The sequence below is a fragment of the Eptatretus burgeri genome, chromosome 1 (assembly GCF_056783735.1).
Source record: "Eptatretus burgeri isolate ZD-2024b chromosome 1, Ebu_testis_v1, whole genome shotgun sequence".
Classification (NCBI taxonomy): Eukaryota; Metazoa; Chordata; class Myxini; order Myxiniformes; family Myxinidae; genus Eptatretus; species Eptatretus burgeri.
In genome coordinates, this window is record NC_140961.1 from 48,074,098 (window position 1) to 48,099,154 (window position 25,057).

General features: G+C 44.5%; 1 protein-coding gene across 9 annotated transcripts in view; it reads left to right on the forward strand.

Annotated features, from left to right (window-relative positions):
- LOC147034428 (retinoic acid receptor RXR-alpha-B-like) overlaps positions 1-25,057 on the forward strand; it is a 66,468-nt gene that overhangs the window by 13,076 nt on the left and 28,335 nt on the right. Inside the window, exon 1 of one of the 9 annotated variants that reach the window (XM_085883000.1) lies at positions 16,004-16,141. The exons of 3 other annotated variants lie outside the window; for them this stretch is intronic. In XM_085883000.1, coding sequence (XP_085739126.1) covers positions 16,096-16,141 — 46 coding nt within the window. In that variant the 5' untranslated portion in view covers positions 16,004-16,095. Of the gene's footprint in view, positions 1-16,003; positions 16,191-25,057 lie in introns of those variants that run through there. 5 more of the 9 variants (XM_085883007.1, XM_085883016.1, XM_085883025.1 and 2 more) reach the window with 5 other exon arrangements.

Here is a 25,057-nt window from a genome sequence, read left to right on the forward strand (position 1 = left end):
CCACCGACCTGCCTGAGTGCTGCAGCATAGCAAACCAATTGTTGGACTTTTCATAAAAGCACCAAAATTGGTACATATGGTGACTAATGTATTCTGAACAATTCTGGATATGGAGCCACTCGAGATTTTGCCTTGGTCAGCTTTGGCGGCCACTTTGGAAAATGGCTGCCATTCTACTTTAACAACATGGGATATCTGTCACTGTTATTCTCTTTGTAGGTTTACAATGATCTACAATGAGTTCAAGGCAGGCCACTTCACAGTGCAAAAGACCAAGAGGGCATTCTCAGCAATTCCTCTTGACCAAGCGCATGAACAAAACAATTCCCATGTCAAGGGTGACGGAGGTGCCGTTGGCCTGACGGACAATCCCAGTGCTCTGAGGCGCTGGATCGTCGCCGGACCCGAGGTGGCCAGAGTGATCATGGAGTTTGAGGAGGCGAACATGCATCCAAATGTCAATGAGGAGACACGTCACCATGAAGAAACACCGAGTGCACAGGAAACATTTGCCAAAGATGTACAATCCCTTGTGGCTGTCATTGAAGAGCTGGGGAATCCCTTCGAGGAGGATAGTCCAGATTTGCTGGTCCTAGACACCAAGGAGATTGCCGATCCTGCAGTGATTGAAACAGTTCGCACTGCCAAGCAGATTGGACAAGAACAGTTTCAGGTATACTCAAAGGATTGCCTCATCGACAGAACCAAGACTATTGACGAACCTATAAAGAGGAACAAACTCCCCCTCTTCAGAACAGAGGCTTAAAATCTTAGGGTCTTGAGTTTGACCCCTTGTTATGCTGTTGAAGTTACACCAGGTTGGTTGACTCAGCCCGTCATCCTTCCGAGGTCGGCAAAATGAGTACTAGGTTACTGGTATCAGAGGCACTGCATCAGCGGCACAGCCGCTCTTCCAGAAAATGATGCAACCAGCAGCCGCAGGCTGCATACAAAACAACAACATTACAGGGGAACCCAAATGCTATCCCCTGATACCCTTGTGTTGAAGTATATGTATGAAACTCTAATCCTGCGGGCACTGGATGATAATTTTTTGCACCATGGATTTTATTGCAGACAGATGCATTGAGAATCAGAAAAATCATGGTGCCAATTTTTGCGTTGCATTTCGGGTACATTTTGGTGGCTTTTAATGTGGCCCCCTAAAATACCATTATCGCTGTTTCGGTTGCAACTACCAATTTCAAATATTGTTATAAAGCAAAGCATGTTAGTGGGGCAACTTAGCATAACAATTGTGCATTTTGTGAGGAAAGCACCAAATTTGGCACACTAGTAGCCTATCGTATTATGAACACATTTGGATATTGGGCCATCTCAAAATTTTTGATGGCAGTGGAAAATGGCTGCCACAGCCATCAGCGGCTGAATTTGAGATGGCCCAATATCCAAATCTGTTCATAATATGATCGGCTACAAGTGTGCCAAATTTGGTGCTTTCCTCACAAAATGCACAATTGTTATGCTATATTTAGCTAAGTTCCCCCACTATGTAGCATATCAAATAAAAGGTCTGGACATTTGTAACACAAATATATATATATATATATATATATATATATATATATATATATATATATATATATATATATATATATATATATATATATATATATATACTGATTTTTATTGTCCACAGGTATCTATGCCAATTTCCCTGGCAATAACAACCACAACGGAGCATATATCCAGATGTAAGGGGACCGTAGATTTCTGCTGCAACCCATGCATCGTCTATTCCGCTTCCTTCTATTGTGGACCCAATAGCTCTAAGTGTGCACAAAACAGTATGAAGTTCGCCTATGCGAAGGACCCAACTCTCCTTGCAATCTGGCTGTAACATTTCAAGTTTCTTGGCTCTTTCATACAAAGCCATGTCCAAAGTGATTACAGCTTTTTGATTTGCTCTGCTACAGATCTGTTAATTTCTTCTGCCTGTTTCAGAACAATCACCAAAGTTGTGTATTCATGAGCAGATGCTGCCACCAAGGGTAAAACATGAACAGATCTGGTTTCTGTGTTGGGTGTGGAGCACATCGAGTTGAAAGCGGACCATGTGGGAACTATCTGGTATTCTACATTGTTTTGCTTTGGGCATGTTTGATGACTCCCTCCTGTTACATCTGTGTTATCTTCATTGTGATGTGTTTGCTGCCTCTGGGTCATGTTCATTGGTTGTCTCTGTCTCATCTTAAGTCTGATCAGTACACTCGTCAGTAGCATCTGCTCACACCTGGGCTTCAGTTTGAAAACCATTTGGTATCCCACGATGATATCAACGCAAGATAAGCCAATATAGGTCCTCAGATCTGTAGCTTTTCAAGACAGCCTCATTCTGGTTTAGTGTGAATTCTGCATACTTTACGTTGGATGTGGGCTTATGTTGACTATTGATACTACATGGAAGGAGCTGTGGTTGTGTTGGTGCCAGACTAGAAAGGAATCACTCAGTACACGGTTACTCTATGGCGATTGCGTTTTGGGTGTTGGTTTCGTTTGTGTCATGGAACGGGAAAACAGCAGTGGCAGTGGCATGTAATGTCCCCTTTCCATCTGGTGTATCTTCGGCAAAATCGACGTTGTCGATTGCAAATAAGAGGAATCTTCCCTTCACAAGCGTTTCAGGAATATACAGACCATTGTTATGTGCAGCACGCTTCGGCACTGCATGAGCAAGTTGCGTCTCCATGCGAAGGACGCGCTCGTAGTTGATGGAGTACCCAAACTTATGAAGAATGTTCACCTCGGTCTTACTCCGAATGGCTTGATGAACTTTCAGACCAATTCCCACTACTAGTGGATTCTCATTGTGATGTCGAAAGCCTGCTTCCTCATGCTTTGGCACATAGGATACCTGACGATCACACTTATATGCAAACATTATAGTCTGTGCTATGTTCCGTGTTACTAGTTGAATGCTATGCTCTCTTTGTGTTGACTCAAGTGTTAACATTGGCCCTATTAAGATCCAGCAGATGAATGTCTCCAGCGATTTGGGAACTTATTTTTCATCTAAAAGGGAACCTTGAAATTTCCACGGCTGCTTTAGAGCTTCAGCGACGTCCCTTCTTATTACCTTGGCACTTTCGAAGACTGCTTTCATGTTGCTGCTCGCATCGCCAGCTGCCTCGTCCAGGTTGTCAATTGCGGCTCTTTTTGTTCTAGACGTGTACATCCGATCTGGTTCATTCATATGCGTAGAGCGGCAGACCTCAACGTCATCAATATTTTCTACAAGCTTACGCTTCAAACTTCTCCTTGATATGTGCATATCATTTGAACCATTGACTCTGAGGACATTTTGATAAGCTGCTTCTACCTCACCCATGTCCAGGATAGATCCTGATTTGAGCAGGCTGCTCATCAAGTGGAAGAATTCAATGTCTGCTGAAACCTTGGTTATTACTGCTTCGTCGTCTGCTCTCTCCTGCTGTACCTGAGTTCGCTCAATGTGCTTCACCCAACAATACAGATGGTATTTGATATCAATCGCATGGGCATCATTTGGATCAATTGCCACACTCAGATTTACTTTCCACTGCTGGTTCCACTCTACTCAACAGCCTTTCGGAGCTGTTCCCCGGTGTTGAACTCACTGATCTGGTGGAGTGCTCCTTTCTCTGAAGATCCATTACAGAAGAAGCAGTTGTTTTTATCGTATTGTTTGGCACCAGATCACATGTAACGTTCTGTTGACGATGGGTTCTCATGTGGTGGTGGTTGTGTTTTGAGGTTCGTCCTTTCTGGTCGTCCAACTTTCGTTGGTTTAGGTACTTCGCCTGCTTCCAGTGCAGCTTCATATCTGTTTTTCAGCCGCTCAATATGGATTTTGTGCACTGCAATTTTATAGCATGCTAGATGCCATGTGATAGTTCATTTGCCATCACAACACCAAGCTCTTCCTGGATGGATATGTACTTATTATCCCCATAGAGCGACCGGGTATTCACACTCTGGATAAACAGCTGATATGATTCTGGTCTTGGGTGTTTTAGGAGTTTTCCAGATGCTTTGGAAATGCAGCATATATTCAAACCTGCTAAAGATGTAGTGCAACTTGATGCTTTTGTGCTGGAACTGGAAGGACATGGGGATGATTCATCCATAACGATAACTTGAGAACAGTTTATTTCAATGTCCACTCGACATAAGTTCCTTCACCCACAAAGCTTGGAGGTTAATCTACAACTACATCGACTACATCAGTCTTTTAGTCTGGACCCTTGACCACTTCTGCTATTATCATAGCTGACCTGAAAGGTAAAAAAAAAAATTAACATACATTGTATGTAGAATTGTACCATGTCATAATGTGTAGAAAAATTTATTATGTTGGTGACGTTGCAGTAATTTATTTAATATAGGCTGCACAGCATCTGAAATTAACAAAAATTCAGATAAGTCACTATGGTTATGTTCAATGTCATTATTGATATTATTATCATATTCTAGGCTGAATTCTGCTCAGTTTGATATATAATATTACATGTCCAGGTTTAAACCAGAAACAAAAACGTTGGGAAATTGTTATCATTGAAAAATGTGCGATTCAGGGGTGGTTCACGTATCGGCTTGAAAATAATATTTGAAATGCTCAAAAAAATTGGCACCATCGATTTTTCTGACTCACAGAATCCAGAAGAATGAAAAAATATGTGGTGCCGAAAATTATCATCTGGTGCCCACGGAATTACATCGGCCTCTACACTGCCCTACAAAACAGATATGATGTGTCTTTTCAGATTTACGATCTCTAAAGTAGGTTAATTTTGCGATTAAAAGTCAAAATGTCCTTCTTCACCCTTTGTCGTGACATCACACCTGGGAGTCGACCACCATATTTGTCCTGTATATGGGTTACATTGTGGTACGATTTAACTCAAACGGTGAATAATTTTCGATTTTCCCCAAATATGCCGAATCGATGCGTCCTTTTTGGTTTCAGTAATACAAATAAAGATGGTTTCATGATATACCGATGGCCGAAAGACCCTAAGTTTGTCCGAAATACTTGAGTGTGGAATCGGGCTTACAAAATGTTTGCAATTGTGTACAGAACATTTTACAGAGCACTGTTATGAAACAACAGAGATGGCTAGATCTTGTGGTTATCCGCCATGATGGAGAGAGTATGCCATCCCTACGATTAAGCGGAAGAAGCAGCCTTCGCTCAAAACTGTAGCACCATCTCTACCCAGCTACCAGCACATGTACATGGGCAATTTGAGCAGTAAATCTAACTCCCGTGTTGGACTGCCAGTGACCGATCTCACCTCACCACCACCCACTTCGATGGTGGGACACGGCACGGACATGACATGACACGACCACAGGCCCGACAGTGGGACACGACAAAGGATGACTGCAGACAAGACGGTGGGACATGGGACGACCACAGACACAATGGTGTGACACGGCACGGACACGGCGGTGAGACAAAGCATTCGTCGCTCTTTTTGTCTGTGGTTTCCGAGTATGCCCGTGTCCATGCCGTGCCGTTTCCGTGCTGTGTTTCTGCTGGAATAATATTGTTGCGGGGCCGGGACGTCGGCCGCGGCCACTACCGCTGGATGGAGCCGCAAGTCGGCTCGACCGCTCGCCCGGAATTCAGATCGTCGCCCCGGATAAGTCCGGAGTCGACGTGTCCTTTGTTTTGGACCGTGAAGCATCGATATTTCCACCACGTGGTACTGGGTTATTCGCCAAATCTCAAAATACCTAGAGAGCACGTGGCGATCTACCGAATCTTCACACCCTCGACGGAACTCGTACGGAAACGAGCCGCTTGGCGTGCTCGTTCCGTGTGCGATTCTGAGCGGGTTAATCGCCGAGAACCGTTGGTCCAGATGTCCCCTTACGGCGGCACAACTTCCTTGCTAATCTTCCCCAGCACGCGACACGCTCAGTCAATGAAAGAAGGGACGTGAACGAACTGAAACATTTAACAATCGGGGTTTACTTATAATGCAATGGGGGAATGAGGGAAGCACATAAGGCAGAGCTATACCGAATATAAGAAATGCAAGTACATACAGCAAAGGCACTTAACAGTTTATTACTTATAAGATGGGCCCACAGACACATAAACACACAAACCCAAAATAAGTGGTGGCTAATGCCTTTATTAGTACCCCCAGCTCAGAGGGAAGGTGAGCTGGAGGTTGGAGGGAAGGGTCTATATTGGACCTTTCCGCCTCGTGCGGTCTTCGGGCTGACTCGGTCGGCGCCCGTCCCGGCCACCAAAACCTTGACTCCGTTCGGCGGATGGTAACTCTCGAGTTCGACTCTCCTCCTCCTCCTCCTCCTCCTCCTCCTCCAGAGGAGGAGGAGGAAGAAGACGTTCCAGACGGCCACGACCAGCCCAGACCTCTCAGACGACGACGACGACGACGACAGGGACTTCTTCCATGACGACAGAAGCGCTTCTCGGCCACAATGACGATGACAGGAGCGCTTGCTGGCTCGCTTGCTTCTCTCCGATTCACTCACTCCTTTTATGTGCTCCGACGCGCTCCCCCTCCCCCTTCCTGGCATGCGGGGAAAATCCCGGGGCGGGAGTTGATCAACCGTCATCCTGGTTTACGTCTCAGAATCTCGGGGCGGGAGGGTCGTTCTTCTTCTTCGCAGAATCTCGATAAAACTCCTAACTATTAAAATTAATCACAGCGCATTTACATTGATTTACCAAACACATAAAAACACATAAACACATAAATACATAGATTTTCCGAATACACATAAATCACAAACAAGGGAAGGGGAGCTATCTACAAAACACATACCGAGATATCTGAGCAAAAGGACCCCTGAATGTTGAGTATGATCATTGCTTCCAGATTCGCAACAATATAACTGATTTATCAATTAATATAAAATCCCTTCTAAACTGTCAATTGAATGGAAAAACAAAACCCACCAATCTGTAGTGAACATGCGACGGCCGTTTTCTTCCTTACTAACACCCGCATTGTCGCCATCTTCCTCTGAATCGCTTGCCTAAGGCTCAAAACGATTCGGCTTCACAATTCCCCCCAAAGCGTTTCCATCACTAATTTTGTCTCCAATAATTTCTTCAAAATCCTACTGATCAGTTTCAACATATTGAGGACCATCGGAGTCGCTAATGACGGTGGAATCGGAATCCGAGCTCAAAATACACAGTTTCTTTACGTAAACCGCCATTTGGATCAAGGTGGGTTCAAGGTGTGAGGTCACTGGCGAAAATCGAATATCGACACTTTAGGGCTTTTTTCGGCATTTTGTGATTGGCAAAAAAAAAATCCAAAAACACTTTTCCCATCGAATGAGACCATGAATAATGATTTTCAATGGTTTTCAGAAAAAAAAGATTTGTGCGTTTGGGTTCCCCTGGATTAGTGAACTGTGACAAAATATACTGTGCCGTGAGCCAGTTCTGATGATGATTCTGCAGCTTGTTTTAAATGCTGTACCTCTGTATGATAACAAACATGTTAAAAAATATATATATATTTACATTCCTAATTTATCAGAAAGGTCATTCCACAAAGTAATTCAAATAATATACACAAAGCAGCTTAATAATAAAACAAACAAACATTCAAACGAGAAGGGCTCTCGGTGGAGCACAATATTGATGACCCTAGAAGTGCTGACTGTCAGGGAGGAATTAACACCTCTATTTTTCTGATTGACAGTTTTGCTAACTACTAACTGCAGTTTATTTTGCCTCATCTTGTACTCCAAATAGACTTATCGATGAGTGAATGTCCAAAGAAGGCATTTTTGGTTAAAAATTATGACGTGAGGAAAATAAAATTCACCACGCTTCTATCACCTTGATAATTATAACTAGAAGGGCTCTCGGTGGAGCGCATACCTCCACCAGGCTGAACAGGTTACGCTTTGTATCCCACTGATAGGTAAGATCTGAATCCAGACTTTGACCAAAATCTAATCGGCTTGTTCTTGTTGTCTAACCAACTCCTCCACCTAGTTGTGTCATAACCCGTCCACAACATTTTGAGATATTGTGCTATATATATATCGTTTTTGGCCCCCATCATCTCTCGATGGTGAAGAATCACTTGAAAAATTCTCGTATCCGGATCCGGATTGGGATCTTCACCAAAATGGAATCAATTTGTCCTTGTGACACACCCAACATGTCCACCAAATTTAGTTTGAATCCATCCATAACATTTTGAGATATCCTATCCTTCTTACAAACAAACAGACGACAGACAGACAGGTGAGAATATAACCTCCCCCCCCCCCCACTTTGGGTGGTGGAGGTAAAGAGAAGTATGTAAAACAGGTTTGTTACTTCATATCCTGGTTTGATGAAATAAGGCTATGGTCAGGGAAACAAACAAAATGAGATGTTTGGTTTCCTGGCCTTGGGATACAAACACCTCTACAGCTACAATAAGAGCTGGGGATAAAATTTGTGGGTTTTCAATGTAAGGTGTCCACATAACAAGACAGACCCCGGTGAGGCTGTGCATTTACAATCTGTGATCTTGCGGGTTATTTGTCTCGGTGACACCTTTCACACTGCAAGCCACTGAGTGCGACCCTCTTAAATATTAATAACTTTTTTTATTATTATTCGGCAAATGGACTTCAATTGCAAAATTTACGAGAACAGAATACATATGGAAAGGAAAGAAAAATGGGAAAATTAGCTAATTCGACTTTATTCCACAGTGACTTATAGGCTGAAAAACACACTGTAATAATATTGTGGTTTGGCCAGACAGATTTGTTGAAGTCTACCTAAAACCGGCCGGGCGTACTAGTTGAGCATTTGTAGGCTCTGTAATAATTAATCCATGGTCTTCACTAGCTAAACTTAAACTATGCCTAAGCCTGGCGAGGTATACTAGTTGAGTCTGTATACCTTGCAGCATACCTTCAAATCGCAGGTGATGCAGACAAATGCCGAGGAACGGGCGCTGCTAACTTGGACATGATTCACATTCAAAGTTGAAAACTATGTTATTGTTAAATCGGACGTAAAGAAAAAATGTTAGTTATATTTGACAATTGTGTCAAACTGTCCCCAAATCCACTTGGGGGTATGATATTAAAGTTCATCTGTATTTTAGGGAGAGACACTCACTACAATACAGTAGCACTTCCATTTCTGACTCAGAGGTCGTTGGGTGGGGAGGTTCCTCTAAATTAATCATTCTGACTTGTATTGACTTTGGATTCAACTCCACAGCTTTTTTGCATTTTGAACACGAAATTACTGACTCTTAAAAACAATGTAAAAGGTTCAACATATCAAAAAAAAAAAAGAAAAGAAAACATTTTAACAATTGATGACGGTCTTCGTACCCCGACGTACTGCATGCTGCATCATATTGGCTTCTACCTTCTTTTCACTGTTATCGTACGCTTTCATGTATTCGATCCTTTTCCTCTTTGCTCGACGTGAATTGTTCACTTTGCTGATGTTGTCTTTTATTATGTCCATTCATGAAAAAAAAATGAAAATTTTGGATCGTCATAGCTTTAAGCAATTATTGTTACTGCCTCGCGGTCTTCAGCGACCATCACGCCACCCGGTTTGTACAGGACGAAAAGATCATCACATCCGCCGGGTTAATTTGGCACAAATTGGCATCTCCGAATGCAACAACCATGGCGGAATCGCCAACCGAATAGCTGAGTGGACTTGTCGATGTTCCTTTCTCGAGGCACTTAAGCGTGGACCCCATTTGCCCATCTATTGGGTTAATACGCCAATTTCCCAAGCACTATTGAACCTGCTTCCGATGACCACACAAGTCTTCGTAAAACGGGTTTATTTACAGAAAAAAAGGGGAAATGAGAAGAAAGCACGCCTGCTTGCGCATGCGTTGTTGATCCATCGTCCACACGGGCTCGCTTGGGTGTGCAGCAATTCAGCATGGGTCTCATGCTCACAGCACCTCCTGGGCCTTCTTCTAGGACTTGCAAACTCCAATGACCAGCAGTAGTTGAAGACCAACAACGCACACGATCATCACAACCACTCTCCGCCAGCACCAAAGACTGACCGTAGACACCAACCACTGAACGCAGATCTCGAGGACTGGCACTCAACTCGGTTTGCATATTGCCCACACGTTGATGAAGTCCCCAGGGGGCCCAATGAAGCACCTGTGTGGTATGTTCATTTAAGGGAATATCTTCAGCCTGCCTGATGGTCTTGCACTGTCCCTGCAATCGTTCAGTGGATTGTGCTCATTGGTTTTGGTGTCGGTGAAATTCCACAAAAGGGCAGATAGATGACAGGGGGAATTTAAGAATGTACGGAGGGGGGAAGCGGGACTTGCACACCGACACTTGTGTCGGGGAAGGGAAGCGGGGGACTAGGTCTTTCTAAACACGTTTATCATCACGGGAATTGCACCACACTTATGCTAACACATACTATGAAATAACTATTCTAATTTATCCCTCATTTTACCCCAAATACCAAATCTGAAACAATATTTAATGTTCATAAATGGCATGGAATGAAAAGTCAAATGTGTTGGGTAAAGATCAGGAATATTGTTTTCCCATTCGTTTGGTTGCCCTTTTTTTGTTTTGAAAGGCTTCCATTGGACGCACCGCTATAGAGTAACACTAAAGCACCTTGTTAGTAGTCAAATCGAGCGATATATTGACATATTAAAGGGTCCGTTCCTCGTCTTGTGACATTGCACCTGCTCAAGAGCCTCATGTTTTGCATCCTCGAAAGTTTGAGTATGCTCAGCATGAACGACATGAAAGGACGACAACTTTTACCATTGTGCTTGAGCCATGATAATGGGATGGGACAGAGGCACTGACCTCATCGGAACACAGCTTACTTGCAGAAGAGGCAAAAAATAAAAAAAAATAAATGCACACAATTTTACTAAGGAAGGTCACACGGCAGATAAGTGCGCCTTTAGGACTACTAGCAGATATTTTCGGTTGCTCGATAAAGTCAGAATAAATAATGAAGAAATGGATTTCAGCCAATGTAAAATTTTATACAAATACTCATGAAAAACTCCAGCAAAGCCACGGTTCGTCGAGTTTCAAACATACTAAAGTGTGCGGTACATTTAATTACATAGGACCATTTATAGGGTTGTGGTGATGTCATTATGCAGTTTGTTGCCTGCTGTTCGTAATACATTTCAGGAATTATCTTTCCACATATGCTTGTACACACGTAATCTGTATTTTAACATTCTTGAATTTAGCCGCACGTTGATGAGTCCCATGGGGGTAAACCCCTCCCCCCCCCTAAAAAAAAAAACCTCTTCCTGTCACCTGCCAGGTGAAATTGTGTAGTTTGGGTGGATTAAGTAAATAAAAGCATGATTGCTTGATAGGAGCGATGTTTCAATCACCTCTTCTTTGTGAATTAGTGAATTAATTTGTCTCGTGTCTTATTGGCTGAGATTTTTCACCTGCGATGTTGTTGGACAAGACAAGGTTGAACAACAATGAACATGTGGATTTCATTGTGGATTCTCACATTGGGGGTAAACAAATATGTTCTTGATGTTGGGGATGGCAGTGCAGCGCGGGCTCGATGGACGTGATGGCATTTTTTTTTTTTACCTCCCCCCCCCCCCCCCGTGTCCGACGTTCATTCTTGTATATAATGGGCAAAGCTTGAATGGATTACATGTTATGTGATCCGGTATAACCATGAAGGGTTCATGGGTAATACGTGCTTCTGTGTAACCATCGAATTTCCCATTGGCTGATTATGCGGGAAACAGATGGAAAATACACCTTTGGGTTGTGTTCACACAGTATATCCTAAATATCCTAGTTTGGGACGACTCGGCTCTTCGGTTCTTATCTTGTCAGACAGTTGTCTTTGTGTGAGGATGAAAGGGTGCTTGTACGCACTGTTTAATTTCGTCACCTACAGGAGGCGTTTGTTTTGTTGTTGTTTTAAAAAAGAAAAAAAAAATACAAATCCATTTTCTTCTGCGTTGATAAAGGGTTTGATAAAACAGAAATGTTGACCAATTCTGCGGCTCATTGTGACCTCCAAGTAGAAATCTTTACTCCCTGACAAGGTCATTTGAGATGTGGGGTGGGTTGGGGATTGTGATAAAGTCAAACTTTACACTCTTTTATAGTTACTAATTTGCAATCAGAATTTTTTTTTTTTTTTTTACCATTTAATTCCCTCATTGGAATAGCCACAGCCTTGTCTTGAATGTTTTCATATTTTTGATATATCATATTATTTATGGAAACATTTTATAACTTAAAAGACACAAAAACAATTCGTAAATCAACTCTGCATTCACAAACCATTTCACAACTAGAGCGGCACCCAGAAGAGCACATACCTCCGCCAGGCTGAACAGTTTACGTTTCGTATTCGACTGATCGGCTGGATCTGGATTCGGACCCAAACCAAAATCGAATCGGCTTATTCGTGTACTACCTAACCAACTCATCCACCTAGTTTTGTCATAACTTGTCCACAACTTTTTGAAATATCATGCTGAACTATAAATAATTTTTTGGCCAAAGCTCTCAATGTGAAGAATCGCTTAAACAAATGTTTTTTTTTTTTTTCATTCTCATCTCCTGATCAGGATATGGATCTTCACCAAAATCGAATCGATTCTTTCCTTGTCATACACCTGACCCGTCAATCAAGTTTCATCAAATCTGTTCGTAACTTTTTGAGATATCGCGTTACACGGTGCCATGTAAAGTCTACACCCCCTTTGAAAAATTTTCACCTTGGTTACCTTTCATGAATTATGAACCTGGAATTAAATTGCTTTAAATCAGGCTTTTCCCACCTTCATTTACACATCGTGACTCACAACTTCCGAGTGAAAAACAATTGCTACAAATTTCAGCGAATGAATTAAAAATACAAAACTAGAATATCTCGTTTGGATAAGTGTCCACCCCTTTTGTTCCTTAGAAACTCCAGTGGAGCTTTGGCTGTGTGCTTCGGGTCGTTGTCATGCTGAAAGGTGAACTTCCGTCCCAATTTAGGCTTTCTTGCAGATGGTGGCAGGTTTTCCTCCAAGATTTTTCTGCATTTTGCTCCATCCATTTTCCCTTCTATCCAGACAAGTTTCCCCAGTTCTTGCTGATGAGAAACCTCCCCTTAACATGACGCTACCACCACCGTGCTTCACAGTAGGGATGGTGTTCTTTGGGTTGCATGCCGTGTTGGATTTCGCCAAACGTAATGTTTTGCATTTAGGCCAAAAAGTTCCATCTTGGTTTCGTCAGACCACAAAACTTTTTACCACCTGGCTTCAGAATCTCCAGAGTGGTTTTTTGCATACCTCAAATGGAACTCAATGTGGGCTTTTTTTGAGAAGTGGCTTCCTTCTCGCTACCCTTCCCTACAGGCCAGACTTGTGGAGTGCTTGGGATATTGTCACAGGCACACAGTGACCAGTCTTTGCCCTAAAGGCCTGTAGCTCTTTCAAGATTACCATTGTCTTCTTAGTAGCCGATCTGATCAGTGTTGTCCTTGCTTGATGAATCCAGTTTGGAGGGTCAGCCTGATCTAGGCAGGGTCTTGTTGGTACCATACACCCTCCACTTCTTAATGATCGTCTTGACTCTGCTCCAAGGGATATCGAAGGCCTTTGAAATATTTTTATACCCATGCCCTGATCCGTGCCTTTCCACAACTTTATCCTGGAGGGCTTTTGAAAGCTCCTTGGTGCTCATGGTTGAGTCTTTGCTGTGAAATGGACGACCCAGCAGAGGAAACCTGCAGAAACAGCTGATTATATTCTGAAATAATCATAATCATGACAATTTAACACTGCTGGAGGCCAATTAACTTGGTGTGTGATTTTGAAGGTGATTAGTTACACCTGAGCTAATTTACAATTGCTATTATCAGGGGGGTGGACACTTCTCCAACTAAGATGTTCTAGTTTTGTATTTTTAATTAGTTTTCTGAAATTTGTAGAATTTGTTTTTCACTTGGAAGTTGTGGGTTAGGATGTGTAAATAAAGGTGGAAGAAGTCTGATTTAATGTAATTTAATTCCAGGCTATAAAGTAACAGAAGTTGAACATTTTGAAAGGGGTTGTAGACTTTCTATAGGCACTCACTGCGTGTTGTTTTTAGCCCAATCACTCAATGGTGAAGAATCAGTTTGAAAAATTCTTGGATCCGAACCCGGATCTTCCTGAAAATTGAATCAATTCTTCCTTGTTACACACCCAACCTGTCCACCCACTTTCATCCGAATCCATCCACAAATTTTTGAAATATCATGCTATTTATTGTAGTTTTGAGCCCTATCTCCCAGTGATGAAGAATCACTTTGAAAACGAAAAAATTCTCGTATCCGGATTCGGATCTTCACCACACTCGGTCCTTGTCATGCACCCAACCTGTCCATAAAATTTTGTTTGAATTCCTCCACAACTTTTTGAGATATCCTGTTTACAGACAGGGGTGAAAACAACCTCGCCCACCTTCGGTGACGGAGGTAATAATTAACATCCATAACATTTATCATTGCAATATTTTCCTGATGGGGGAGTGTGTGGGAGAGTGTGCAGCACCAATGGCAGATTGTGCGGGAGTGCACAGAACCAATGGTGGAATCCATGAGAGTGCGCAGCCCGATGGCAGATTGCGTGGGAGTGTGCGGCACCTGTGGCTGATCATACGTGATTTCGCGGCCCGAAGGCGAAATGTGTGCGAGTGTGCAGCCCCAATGGCGGAGTGTAGTTATGTTTTCACCCATATCTGTCTGTCTGTTTGTTTGTGTACAGGATACCTCAAAAAATTTTGGATGGATTTGGATGAAATTTTGTGGACAGGTTGGGTGTGTAACAAGGCAAACTGATTAGATTTTGTTGAAGATCCGGATCCAGATCCGGCGATCAGAATTTTTTGAGTGATTCTTCACCATTGAGGGATATGGCCAAAAAGGAGACATAGCACGATATCTCAAAAAGTTGTGCATGGATTCGGATGAAAGTGGGTGGACAGGTTGGGTGTGTGATGAGGACGAACTGATTCATTTTTGGTGAAGATCCGAATCCGGATCTGGATATGAGAATTATTTAATTTTTTAAGTGATTCTTCACCATTGAGAGATCGGACTAAAAATGATACAGTACCTGTATAGCATGATATTTCAAAAATGTATTGGGCCCGATATGTTCTCATGGATCAGGCATTGTGAGGTGGAGGTACGCGCCCTACCGAGTGCCCTTCTAGTCTTTTTGTGAGTTTGTCATGTTCCATCAGGATGTAAAAATATGGCTATTTTTCCAGTAGCGGGGTTAGGAGATGGGAATATGGTGGGAAGGATTGGTAGGTTTGGGGGGGGGAGGGGGTGCATTGGGAGGGTTGAGATGAGGGATGGAGGTGGTGGTAGGTGTTGGTAGGGAGGGGCTGAGCGGTAGTGTTGAGGTGTGTTTTGTTGTTTGATAAGTTTCCCGGTCATGGTGACCGTAAGATATATTGTTCATCTCTTTCAGTTGTACAGTGTTGCAGTTCTGGCAAGCAAATGCATATCAAGTTTCCAGACTGCCATTACTTTCATTCATAGCTGACATTCTGCCACCCTCCAACCCCCCAGTTGGATGAAGCCGTAACCTTTCAGCCGGGCCAAACTACTTCCCACTTAGAGGTGGTGACCTGTTGTGTGGTTGTCTCTGTTTTGTCACTGGCCACCTGGGTTGGTGATTTGGGAAGTGTGAGGGTTTGTGCTGCGGGTTTAAGTTCCCTTCATGAGCCCACAACAGTGCTTGTTCTACGCACGTGCCTCCCATTGTCCGATTTCATGCTCAACTCAATTGTGCCTTGTTTTTTTTTCCATCATTCATTAATGTTCAACTTCGTGCCATTATGGAAGTTGGTCGGCAAGGTATTCTGGATTTATCTCTAAGACTTACCTCATCTAGTCTCAGTCGATGGTCGTCCGAGCACAAACCCGATCCCCTTCCGAAGTCTTCCTTGCGAGTGGGCGGGTGCTGCGGGTTCTGTGGGTTTGTCCTTGTGGGTGTGTCTAGCGAAGTGTCTCCCTGTGCCACCTCGTCTGACTCGTTACCTTACTTGCTTGTCGAGTTGAGTGTACGACCCGTGGTTGGGATGGAGTCTGCACTTCCTTCCCATTTGCCGGTGTCATTTCCAGAGCGTAAGGACTTGCGCTTACCCTTTTTTCAGACACTCAGATAGTTTTCCTGGTAAGAAGTACTGCACATGTCATCGGGACCTGTCTGTTTGAGTGTCACTTCTCTTGTCCCTTTACACATATCATAAATCAAAATTACTCGGTTCGAGTAAAGTAAAGTAAAGGTGTGTGTGTGTGTGTGTGTGTGTGTGTGTGTGTGTGTGTGTGTGTGTGTGTGTGTGTGTGTGTGTGTGTGTGTGTGTGTGTGTGTGTGTGTGTGTGTGTGTTATAGATACAAGCCACTTTTATATAGTCATTTGCTTTTATTTGCCTATGATGTGCCATCGTACTTGTAGTTTTGCCTGTCATGTTGCCATCAGTTTGATTTTACACTGTTCACTTTTCATCTTTGAACTCTACATTTACTTGGTAGTGTTCACCAGATTATGATTGCACTCCTCTCACGATGCCTCCTCATCCTCCTAGCTTGCGAATGGCAATGTCTCCTTATACTCCTCTCATGATGCCTCCTCATCTTCATCTTCGAATGCCTCCTCATCCTTCTTTCACATTTCCTCCTCCATTATTCTCTCACAGTACCTCCTCCATTATTCTCTCGTGATGCCTTCTCCATCCTCCTTTCATGATGTTGCCTCCACCCTCCTCTCATGATGCTGCCTCCATCCTCCTCTCGCGATGTCGCCTCCATCCTCCTCTCGCGATGTCGCCTCCATCCTCCTCTCGCGATGTCGCCTCCATCCTCCTCTCGCGATGTCGCCTCCATCATCTCGCGATGTTGCCTCCATCCTCTCGCGATGTTGCCTCCATCATCTCGCGATGTCACCTCCATCCTCTCGCGATGTGGCCTCCATCCTCTCGCGATGTTGCCTCCATCCTCTCAAGATGTCGCCTCCATCCTCCTCTCACGATGCCACCTCCATCGTCCTCTCACGATGCCCCCTCCATCATCCTCCTCTCATGATGCCGCCTCCATCCTCTCGTGATGTCGCCTCCATCCTCTCGCGATTTTTTTCCTCCATCCTCTCAAGATGTCGCCTCCATCCTCTTCTCGCGATGCTGCCTCCATCCTCCTCTCATGATGTTTCCTCCATCCTCTCGCGATGTCACCTCCATCATCTCACGATGTCACCTCCATCCTCTCGCAATGTCGCCTCCATCCTCTCGTGATGTGGCCTCCATCCTCTCGCGATGTTGCCTCCATCCTCTCAAGATGTCGCCTCCATCCTCCTCTCACGATGCCACCTCCATCGTCCTCTCACTATACCCCCTCCATCATCCTCCTCTCATGATGCCGCCTCCATCCTCTTGTGATGTCGCCTCCATCCTCTCGCGATTTTTTCCTCCATCCTCTCAAGATGTCGCCTCCATCCTCCTCTCGCGATGCTGCCTCCATCCTCCTCTCATGATGTTTCCTCCATCCTCTCGCGATGTCACCTCCATCATCTCGCGATGTCACCTCCATCCTCTCGCAATGTCGCCTCCATCCTCTCGCGATGTTGCCTCCATCCTCTCAAGATGTCGCCTCCATCCTCCTCTCACGATGCCACCTCCATCGTCCTCTCACGATACCCCCTCCATCATCCTCCTCTCATGATGCCGCCTCCATCCTCTCGTGATGTCGCCTCCATCCTCCTCTCACGATGCCGCCTCCATCCTCCTCTCACGATGCCGCCTCCATCCTCCTCTCACGACGCCGCCTCCATCCTCCTCTCACGACGACGCCTCCATCCTCCTCTCATGATGCCGCCTCCATCCTCCTCTCACGATGCCGCCTCCATCCTCTATTTCACCTTCATTTATTTCGATTCTCCTCTCTATATCCCCCAGCGCTTACTTTGCTTATTGTTGCTTTCCCCCCACTCACCGTTCATTGAAAAAAAAAAAATTGGCCACTGATCTGAGGGTCTTGGTGGAGCCTGGTGGAGCCTGGTGGAGCCTGTACATATATTACCTCATAGGACAAGGTCATGACAAACAATGGACAAATATCACATCATATGGGATTTCAACCTGGGATCCCATCATCACGAGCTTAGTTTTCATATCGGAATATCAAAAGTCTAATATCATTTTTTCCCAGAGGTGTGCGTGCGTGCATGTGTATGTGCGTGCGTGCGTGCATGCGTATGTACGTGCATGTGTATGTGCGTGCGTGCGTACGTGCATGCATATGTGCGTGCGTGCGTACGTGCATGCGTATGTACGTGCATGCATATGTGCGTGAGTGCATGCGTATGTGCGTGCGTGCGTACGTGCATGTGTATGTACGTGCATGCATATGTGCGTGAGTGCATGCGTACGTGCATGCGTATGTGCGTGCATGCGTACGTGCATGCATATGTACGTGCATGCGTATGTGCGTGCGTACGTGCATGCATATGTGCGTGCGTGCGTGCGTACGTGCATGCGTATGTACGTGCATGCATATGTGCGTGAGTGCATGCGTATGTGCGTGCGTGCGTACGTGCATGCGTATGTACGTGCATGCATATGTGCGTGCGTACGTGCATGCGTATGTACGTGCATGCATATGTACGTGCATGCGTATGTGCGCGCGTGCGTGCGCGCTCTGACTTAATTTTCAATCAAGACGAGGGGAATTTTGAGCATTGTTGATTTTTTCAATCAGTCACTTTCGATCTATTTGTCAAGCAATTGATGATGCTGAATGTTCTGTGGTTTCTCTCCTGTATGGTCGTGCCCTTTTCCTCATGTCAGAATTGATGGTGTTGTTGGAGCTCGTAAGTTTCAGAAAACACATGCCATGTAAGGAAGTACAGCCTTGTGCTGAGCGTAATGATTAGTAATTTTGCAAGTGCACGTCACAGTGATACGAGCAGCACAGTGCCTCTGGAGGTTGGCGGTTTTTCACGTTGGCCTGTTTGCAAATTGTGCAATGAGGACAGCTTTATAGTATAAAACCAGTTGGCATTATTAAAAATGAATAAAAGACGGATTGTATCCCTCCCTTGAGAATCCCAGACTCTGCCTTTGGCAATGTTTACTCACTTTAAGCTTGCTCTTCTTTCAGGATCTTCAATCGCCACTGTATGGGGTATATGATTTAATGTTGTTGCGTGTTTATTTATTTTTATTCACTTACATGGATTGGGATTTAGAATCTGCCGTCATCAGGGAATTGCAGACTGACAGAATTGCTTTGTGTTCAAATAATATTTAAGTCTGTTGGAAAAAGAGACGAGTGCAATATCTGAGCGAGCATGTTATATCACTCGGTCTAGCCTTGGATTTGATGCCACGGGGAAATCGCATTTTGTTACAGCCACCCGGGCTGTGCGGCTTTGGACGAGACTTTGAACCGGCTCTATTTTGTGAACATAAATATCACATGGTGCCCTTTGAAGATTGCTTGGTGGTGACTGACTGTGGAGGTGCTGCTGGTGAGGACGGGTGTGGTGGTTGCATTGCAGTGAGCCCCCCCCCCCCGAGAATGATGGTTTGTGTCTTAAAGCACCAGGAGGCTCTTGGGTGACATGGATCATTTTTGTTCGAGTAAGCGAGTGTCGTGGACGCGTTGTGCCGAGAAGAAAACACGTAATGACCTTTGCTACGATGGGTGTTCTTTGCACATTGACGTGGCAGTAGCAAATAGGCCGCTATGGGGTGGGCTAGGCTGTTTATTTTCCTTAACTTGTGGAGATAGATGGAGAATAAAGAAACAAATGTGCCAAGAGTGCAATTAATTAAATTATGCAAAATGTAGTTGCCTTTGTGCACACCACGATGCAATCGTGTGCATATAACGATCTCTTTTTGATAGCACCTGTCGGTTTGTAAGTTATTTCCTGCGTCACCCACGGGTGCCTGCCGCACAAGCCATTCATTTCGAAATCCTGCGTTTGGTACGGAATCTCTCGTGGCCTTTAATAACATGCACATGCAATTTGGTATCTGTGAGTAACACAGCAAGCTTATTTAAAGTAATATTCTCTCAAAATTTATTTTAATCCTTAAATTATTTTTTACAAAGCGTTTTGCATCAGGTTTCGTATGTATATTTTTTTGGATAACAATGACACTGTTGTCATTGCCCCCCCCCCACCAACCACTTCCCAATTGTTCCATACATTTCTCTTCCCTCTCTCTTCTCTGAACATTTTTTTTTCATTTTATCCCCTAACTGCACCACCTTCCTTTTCCAAATATTCTTATCCTCTTAAGTTCATTCCACCTGCCCCACGTGTGTAAGTAATGTGTACATCTATGACGCCCCACAGATGAATCAATTTGAGATAGTGGTTTAATAAACAATTTTTTTTTTTTTCAGACTGGAACAAAAGTTCACAATGACCGTTCAAGAATGTTATATATCATATCAGGTGTGGTGATATTATGGCTCATTGGAAGGAAGTTTTGTTGTGGCCCGGGTATCGGCGACGAGCACGGCCGCTAGGTAGAGCAGTAGAGTCGGTTCCACCGAACACCCGGAATTTATAGGTCATCACCCCGGATAACTCCGGAGCCGATGGGCCCCTTACCGGACCGAAGATCGCCAATAGGTCGACCGCGTGGGATAGGGTCGATTGCCAATTTCAATTTACCTAAATACCCACGTCGTCCAAACTACCGGGGAAATTCACCCTCGGCGGAGCTCGAGCAGAACGAGCCGTTGGCGTGCTCGAACCGTGCGTAACCCGAGCGGATGGTTACCGAGGACGGAAGGTCATAATGCACAATTTGCCGCTTCCCAATTTCCCAACACGCACCGTGCTAAACCAATGAAAGAAACACAAAAACGAGCTGAAACATTTAACAGGGGATTTATTTATAATAGGGGGGAAGAGGGGAGCATGCAAGGAGCAGAGTTATCTGACTATAAGAAGGAATGCAAATAATGTACAGCAAAAGCACTTAACAGTTTCTACTTATAGACAGGGCCCCAGACACATATACGTGCACACAAATACCCAAAAAGAAAGATGGACCTCGAGGTCTTCGACGTCCTGGGTCGGCGGGACTAGAACCCGTAACCCGTTGCCGCTGCGAGCGCCGGGTACGGTGGACAGCGTCGGGCTCCTGCCCGCTCCTCCGGCATGCGACGAGACCAGAGCCAGCGATGAGACGAGATCAGACCGGCGCAAGCGACGAGACGAGATCAGACCGGCGCAAGCGACGAGACGAGATCAGACCGGCGCAAGCGACGAGACGAGATCAGACGGGCGCAAGCGACGAGACGAGATCAGACCGGCGCCAGCGACGAGTCGAGATCAGACCGGCGCCAGCGACGAGATGAGATCAGACCAGCGCCAAGACCGAACAGTGAACCAGAACACGCCAGCGAGCAGACGGGGCGCAAATTGTTTGTTCTCTGTTCCTTCGTCCTCCTCTTGGGCGTGGTTCGCTCATGCGTGGCCTGCGCCTATTGGTCGACCGTCGGGGAACTCGCTCGCATCTCCCTGATTGGGCAAGAGCGACGTCAGGTCCTCGTGAACTCCGCCTACGTACGTGTTGACACGCACGTAGGCAATGGCGTCGGTGTGAGGAAGCGAGGTGAAGGCTTGTTGTAGTTATCGTGGATGTAAAAATAAAAGAAAACCCTGATTATCAAAATAACTCCGCAGCGCATGAACATTTAATTACCCATTAAACAAGGGAAAGGGAGCTATCTATCCACATTTACTTATCGAAATAACTGAGCTATGGGGACCCTGAATATCTGTGTGCACAAGGCTTCCAAATTCGTAACAGTATCACATGAAAAAGCGTGTAGAAATCAAATTTGTGGTTAACGAGAGAGTTCATCGAACATGATACCCCGCACGGTGTTAAAAAGTGCTGTACTGTACTTCAATTTTAATAAAATAATGACTTCAACAATCGTTTACAAAAATGTGGAAGTTTAGTGTTATTGAAGTAGTCCAGAAGTAGTACCAAAAAACCAACCTTCTACACCTCTCCATTGAACCTTAATTTAAATTGAAGTACTGTGCTGCAAAATTGGAGGTTCTTGGAAGTATTATGAAAGACGATGTGTCTACTACAGTGTTTAAGTATGTGATTAAATTTAAATAGATTTTTTATTATATAAATCATATCAATACATTAATTCCGCGTTTTACTGCCATTTTCCACAATGTCTGTCACATCACCCTATCTCACACATGAGTTATTCGTGCCTGTTGTTTGTGTCCTTTATAACATCCTTAAAAACAGTAAGCTTCCAGTTTGGAATGATTTTCAATTTTATTTAACTGCCAGACAGGCAGACAGACTAAAAAAAATTCTCTCTCTCTCTCTCTCTCTCTCTCTCTCTCTCTCTCTCTCTCTCTCTTTCTCTCTCTCTCTCTCTCTTTCTCTCTTTCTCTCTCTCTCTCTCTCTCTCTCTCTCTCTCTCTCTCTCTCTCTCTCTCTCTCTCTCTCTCTCTCTCTCTCTCTCTCTCTCTCTCTCTCTCTCTCTCTCTCTCTCTCTCTCTTTCTCTCTTTCTCTCTTTCTCTCTTTCTCTCTTTCTCTCTTCTTTCTTTCTCTCTCTTTCTCTCTCTCTCTCTCTCTCTCTCTCTCTCTCTCTCTCTCTCTCTCTCTTTCTCTCTCTCTCTCTCTCTCTCTCTCTCTCTCTCTCTCTCTCTCTCTCTCTCTCTCTCTCTCTCTCTCTCTCTCTCTCTCTCTCTTTCTCTCTTTCTCTCTCTCTTTCTCTCTCTTTCTCTCTTTCTCTCTCTTTCTCTCTTTCTCTCTTTCTCTCTCTTTCTCATAAATTCAGAGCCAATGCACAGTAAAACAGTAAACTTGTCTTCTTATTCATGTTCCAATTTGTGTTCAAAATATAACGTTCAATTTAAATAAGTTCATCCTCAATCATAAACTGATGACCACAAACTCATTAGACAGATGGATGGGTGGACATGAACCGATCGCTAAACTTCTCTTTTCGTTTCGCGTGCATGGGGTAATGAAGTCCACTCCATGTAGCAGATTGCAGTCCAACTTCTTGTCTCAGCAAGAGCTGAGATGTTGGTTGACACTGGTAATGGTAATGTTGACACTGGTAATGTTGACAAGAAAAGCAGTCGAGGAAGAAAGTCCAAAAAGTTATGTTAAGTACCTCGGGGTATGTTCTATACATGATAGACGGTGATCCACGAGAGATCTTGTGAATGATGGAGCTAAAACTATGAGTGTTAACTTTTCTTCAAGAACAGTAAGACACATGTTCATACAACATGGTCTCAATAGGTCCCGCTGCCTTGAAAACATTTTGCTGAGGAGAGGCAACTAAAACAAAAAGGCTGAAATTGGCAACAGAAATGAAAGAGTGGGATGATCAAACCTCGAAGAAGGTGTTCTTTATCGAAGTTCAAGTTTGAACTGTTTGGCAATACTAAATGCCAGTTTGTTCCAAAGCAGACGAGGGAGTGGTACAACAGTCAGCGTACAACAGCTACAGTGAAGCATTGGGGTGGATCATTCCAAGTGTGGGGCTGCTTCTTGGCCAAGCTGTTGAAGATTAACAAGAATTGAAGGTAAATTTCATGCCGACAGCTAGAGGCAAGTTCTAATCCATCATGTCATTCCCTCGGGAACATGTCTCGTGGGGCAAGGTTTCATCCTTGTGTATTACAATCAGGCCAAGCATACAGCCAATGTGGTGATGAACTGCATGGAAAGCAAAGAGGCTGATGTAACACATCATTGAGGCAATATAGACAAACATTAGCAGTAGAATGGGCCGCACTGAAGAGCTCAGTGACTTTCAATGTGGCACCTTTATAGGATGCCACCTTTCCAACAAGTCAGTTTGTAAAATTTCTGCCCTGCTATAGCTGCCCCGGTCAAATACAAGTGCTGTTATTGTGAAGTGGAAATGTCTAGGAGCAACAACAGCTCAGCCGTGAAATGCTATGCCACACAAGCTCACAGAACGGGACCACCGAGTGCTGAAGCGCATAGCACGGAAAAATTGTCTATTGTGGGTTGCAACACTCACTACCGTGTTGTTCCAAACTTCCTGACTCTGGTTCCAAACTGACTCTGGAAGCAATGTCAGTGCAAGCACAGTTCGCCGAGAGCTTCATGAAATGGGTTTCCATGGCCGAGCAGCTGCACACAAGCCTAAGATCACCATGTGCAATGCCAAGTGTCGGCTGGAGTCGTGTAAACCTCACCGCCATTGGACTCTGGAGCAGTGAAAACGCGTTCTCTGGAATGATGAATCACGCTTCACCATCTGGGAGTTTGACAGACGAATCTGGGTTTGGTGGATGCCAGGAGAACGCTACCTGCCCAAATGCAGAGTGCCAACTGTAAAGTTTGGTGGAGGAATCATGGTCTGGGGCTGTTTTTCATGGTTCGGACTCGGCCCCTTAGTTCCAGTGAAGGTAAATCTTAACGCTCCAGCATACAATGACATTCTAGAGTCGAGACAATTCTGTGCTTCCAACTTTGTGGCAACAGTTTGGGGTAGGCCCTTTCCTGTTTCAGCATGACAATGCCCCTGTGCACAAAGCGAGGTCCATACAGAAATGGTTTGTCGAGATCAGTGTGGAAGAACTTGACTGTCCTGAACAGAGCCCTGACTTCAACCGCATCGAACACCTTTGGGATGAATTGGAACGCCGACTGTGAGCCAGACCTAATTGCCGAGCATCATTGCCCGACCACACTAATGCTCTTGTGGCTGAATGGAAGCATATCCCTGCAGTAATGTTCCAACATCTAGTGGAAAGCCTTCCCAGAAGAGTGGAGGCTGTGAAAGCAGCAAAGGTGGGGGGGGGGGGAACCAACTCCATATTAATGCCCATGATTTTGGAATGAGATGTTGGATGAGCAGGTGTCCACATACTTTTGGACACCTCCTGCTTCAGACCATGCAGTGTGGCAGAACGGTTGGCGTAAACAGTCATGAGCGGAACTCAGGCCAATGAGGCGGTTTCTGAAGAGCTGCCGCAGGAAAGTGATGGTGTCAC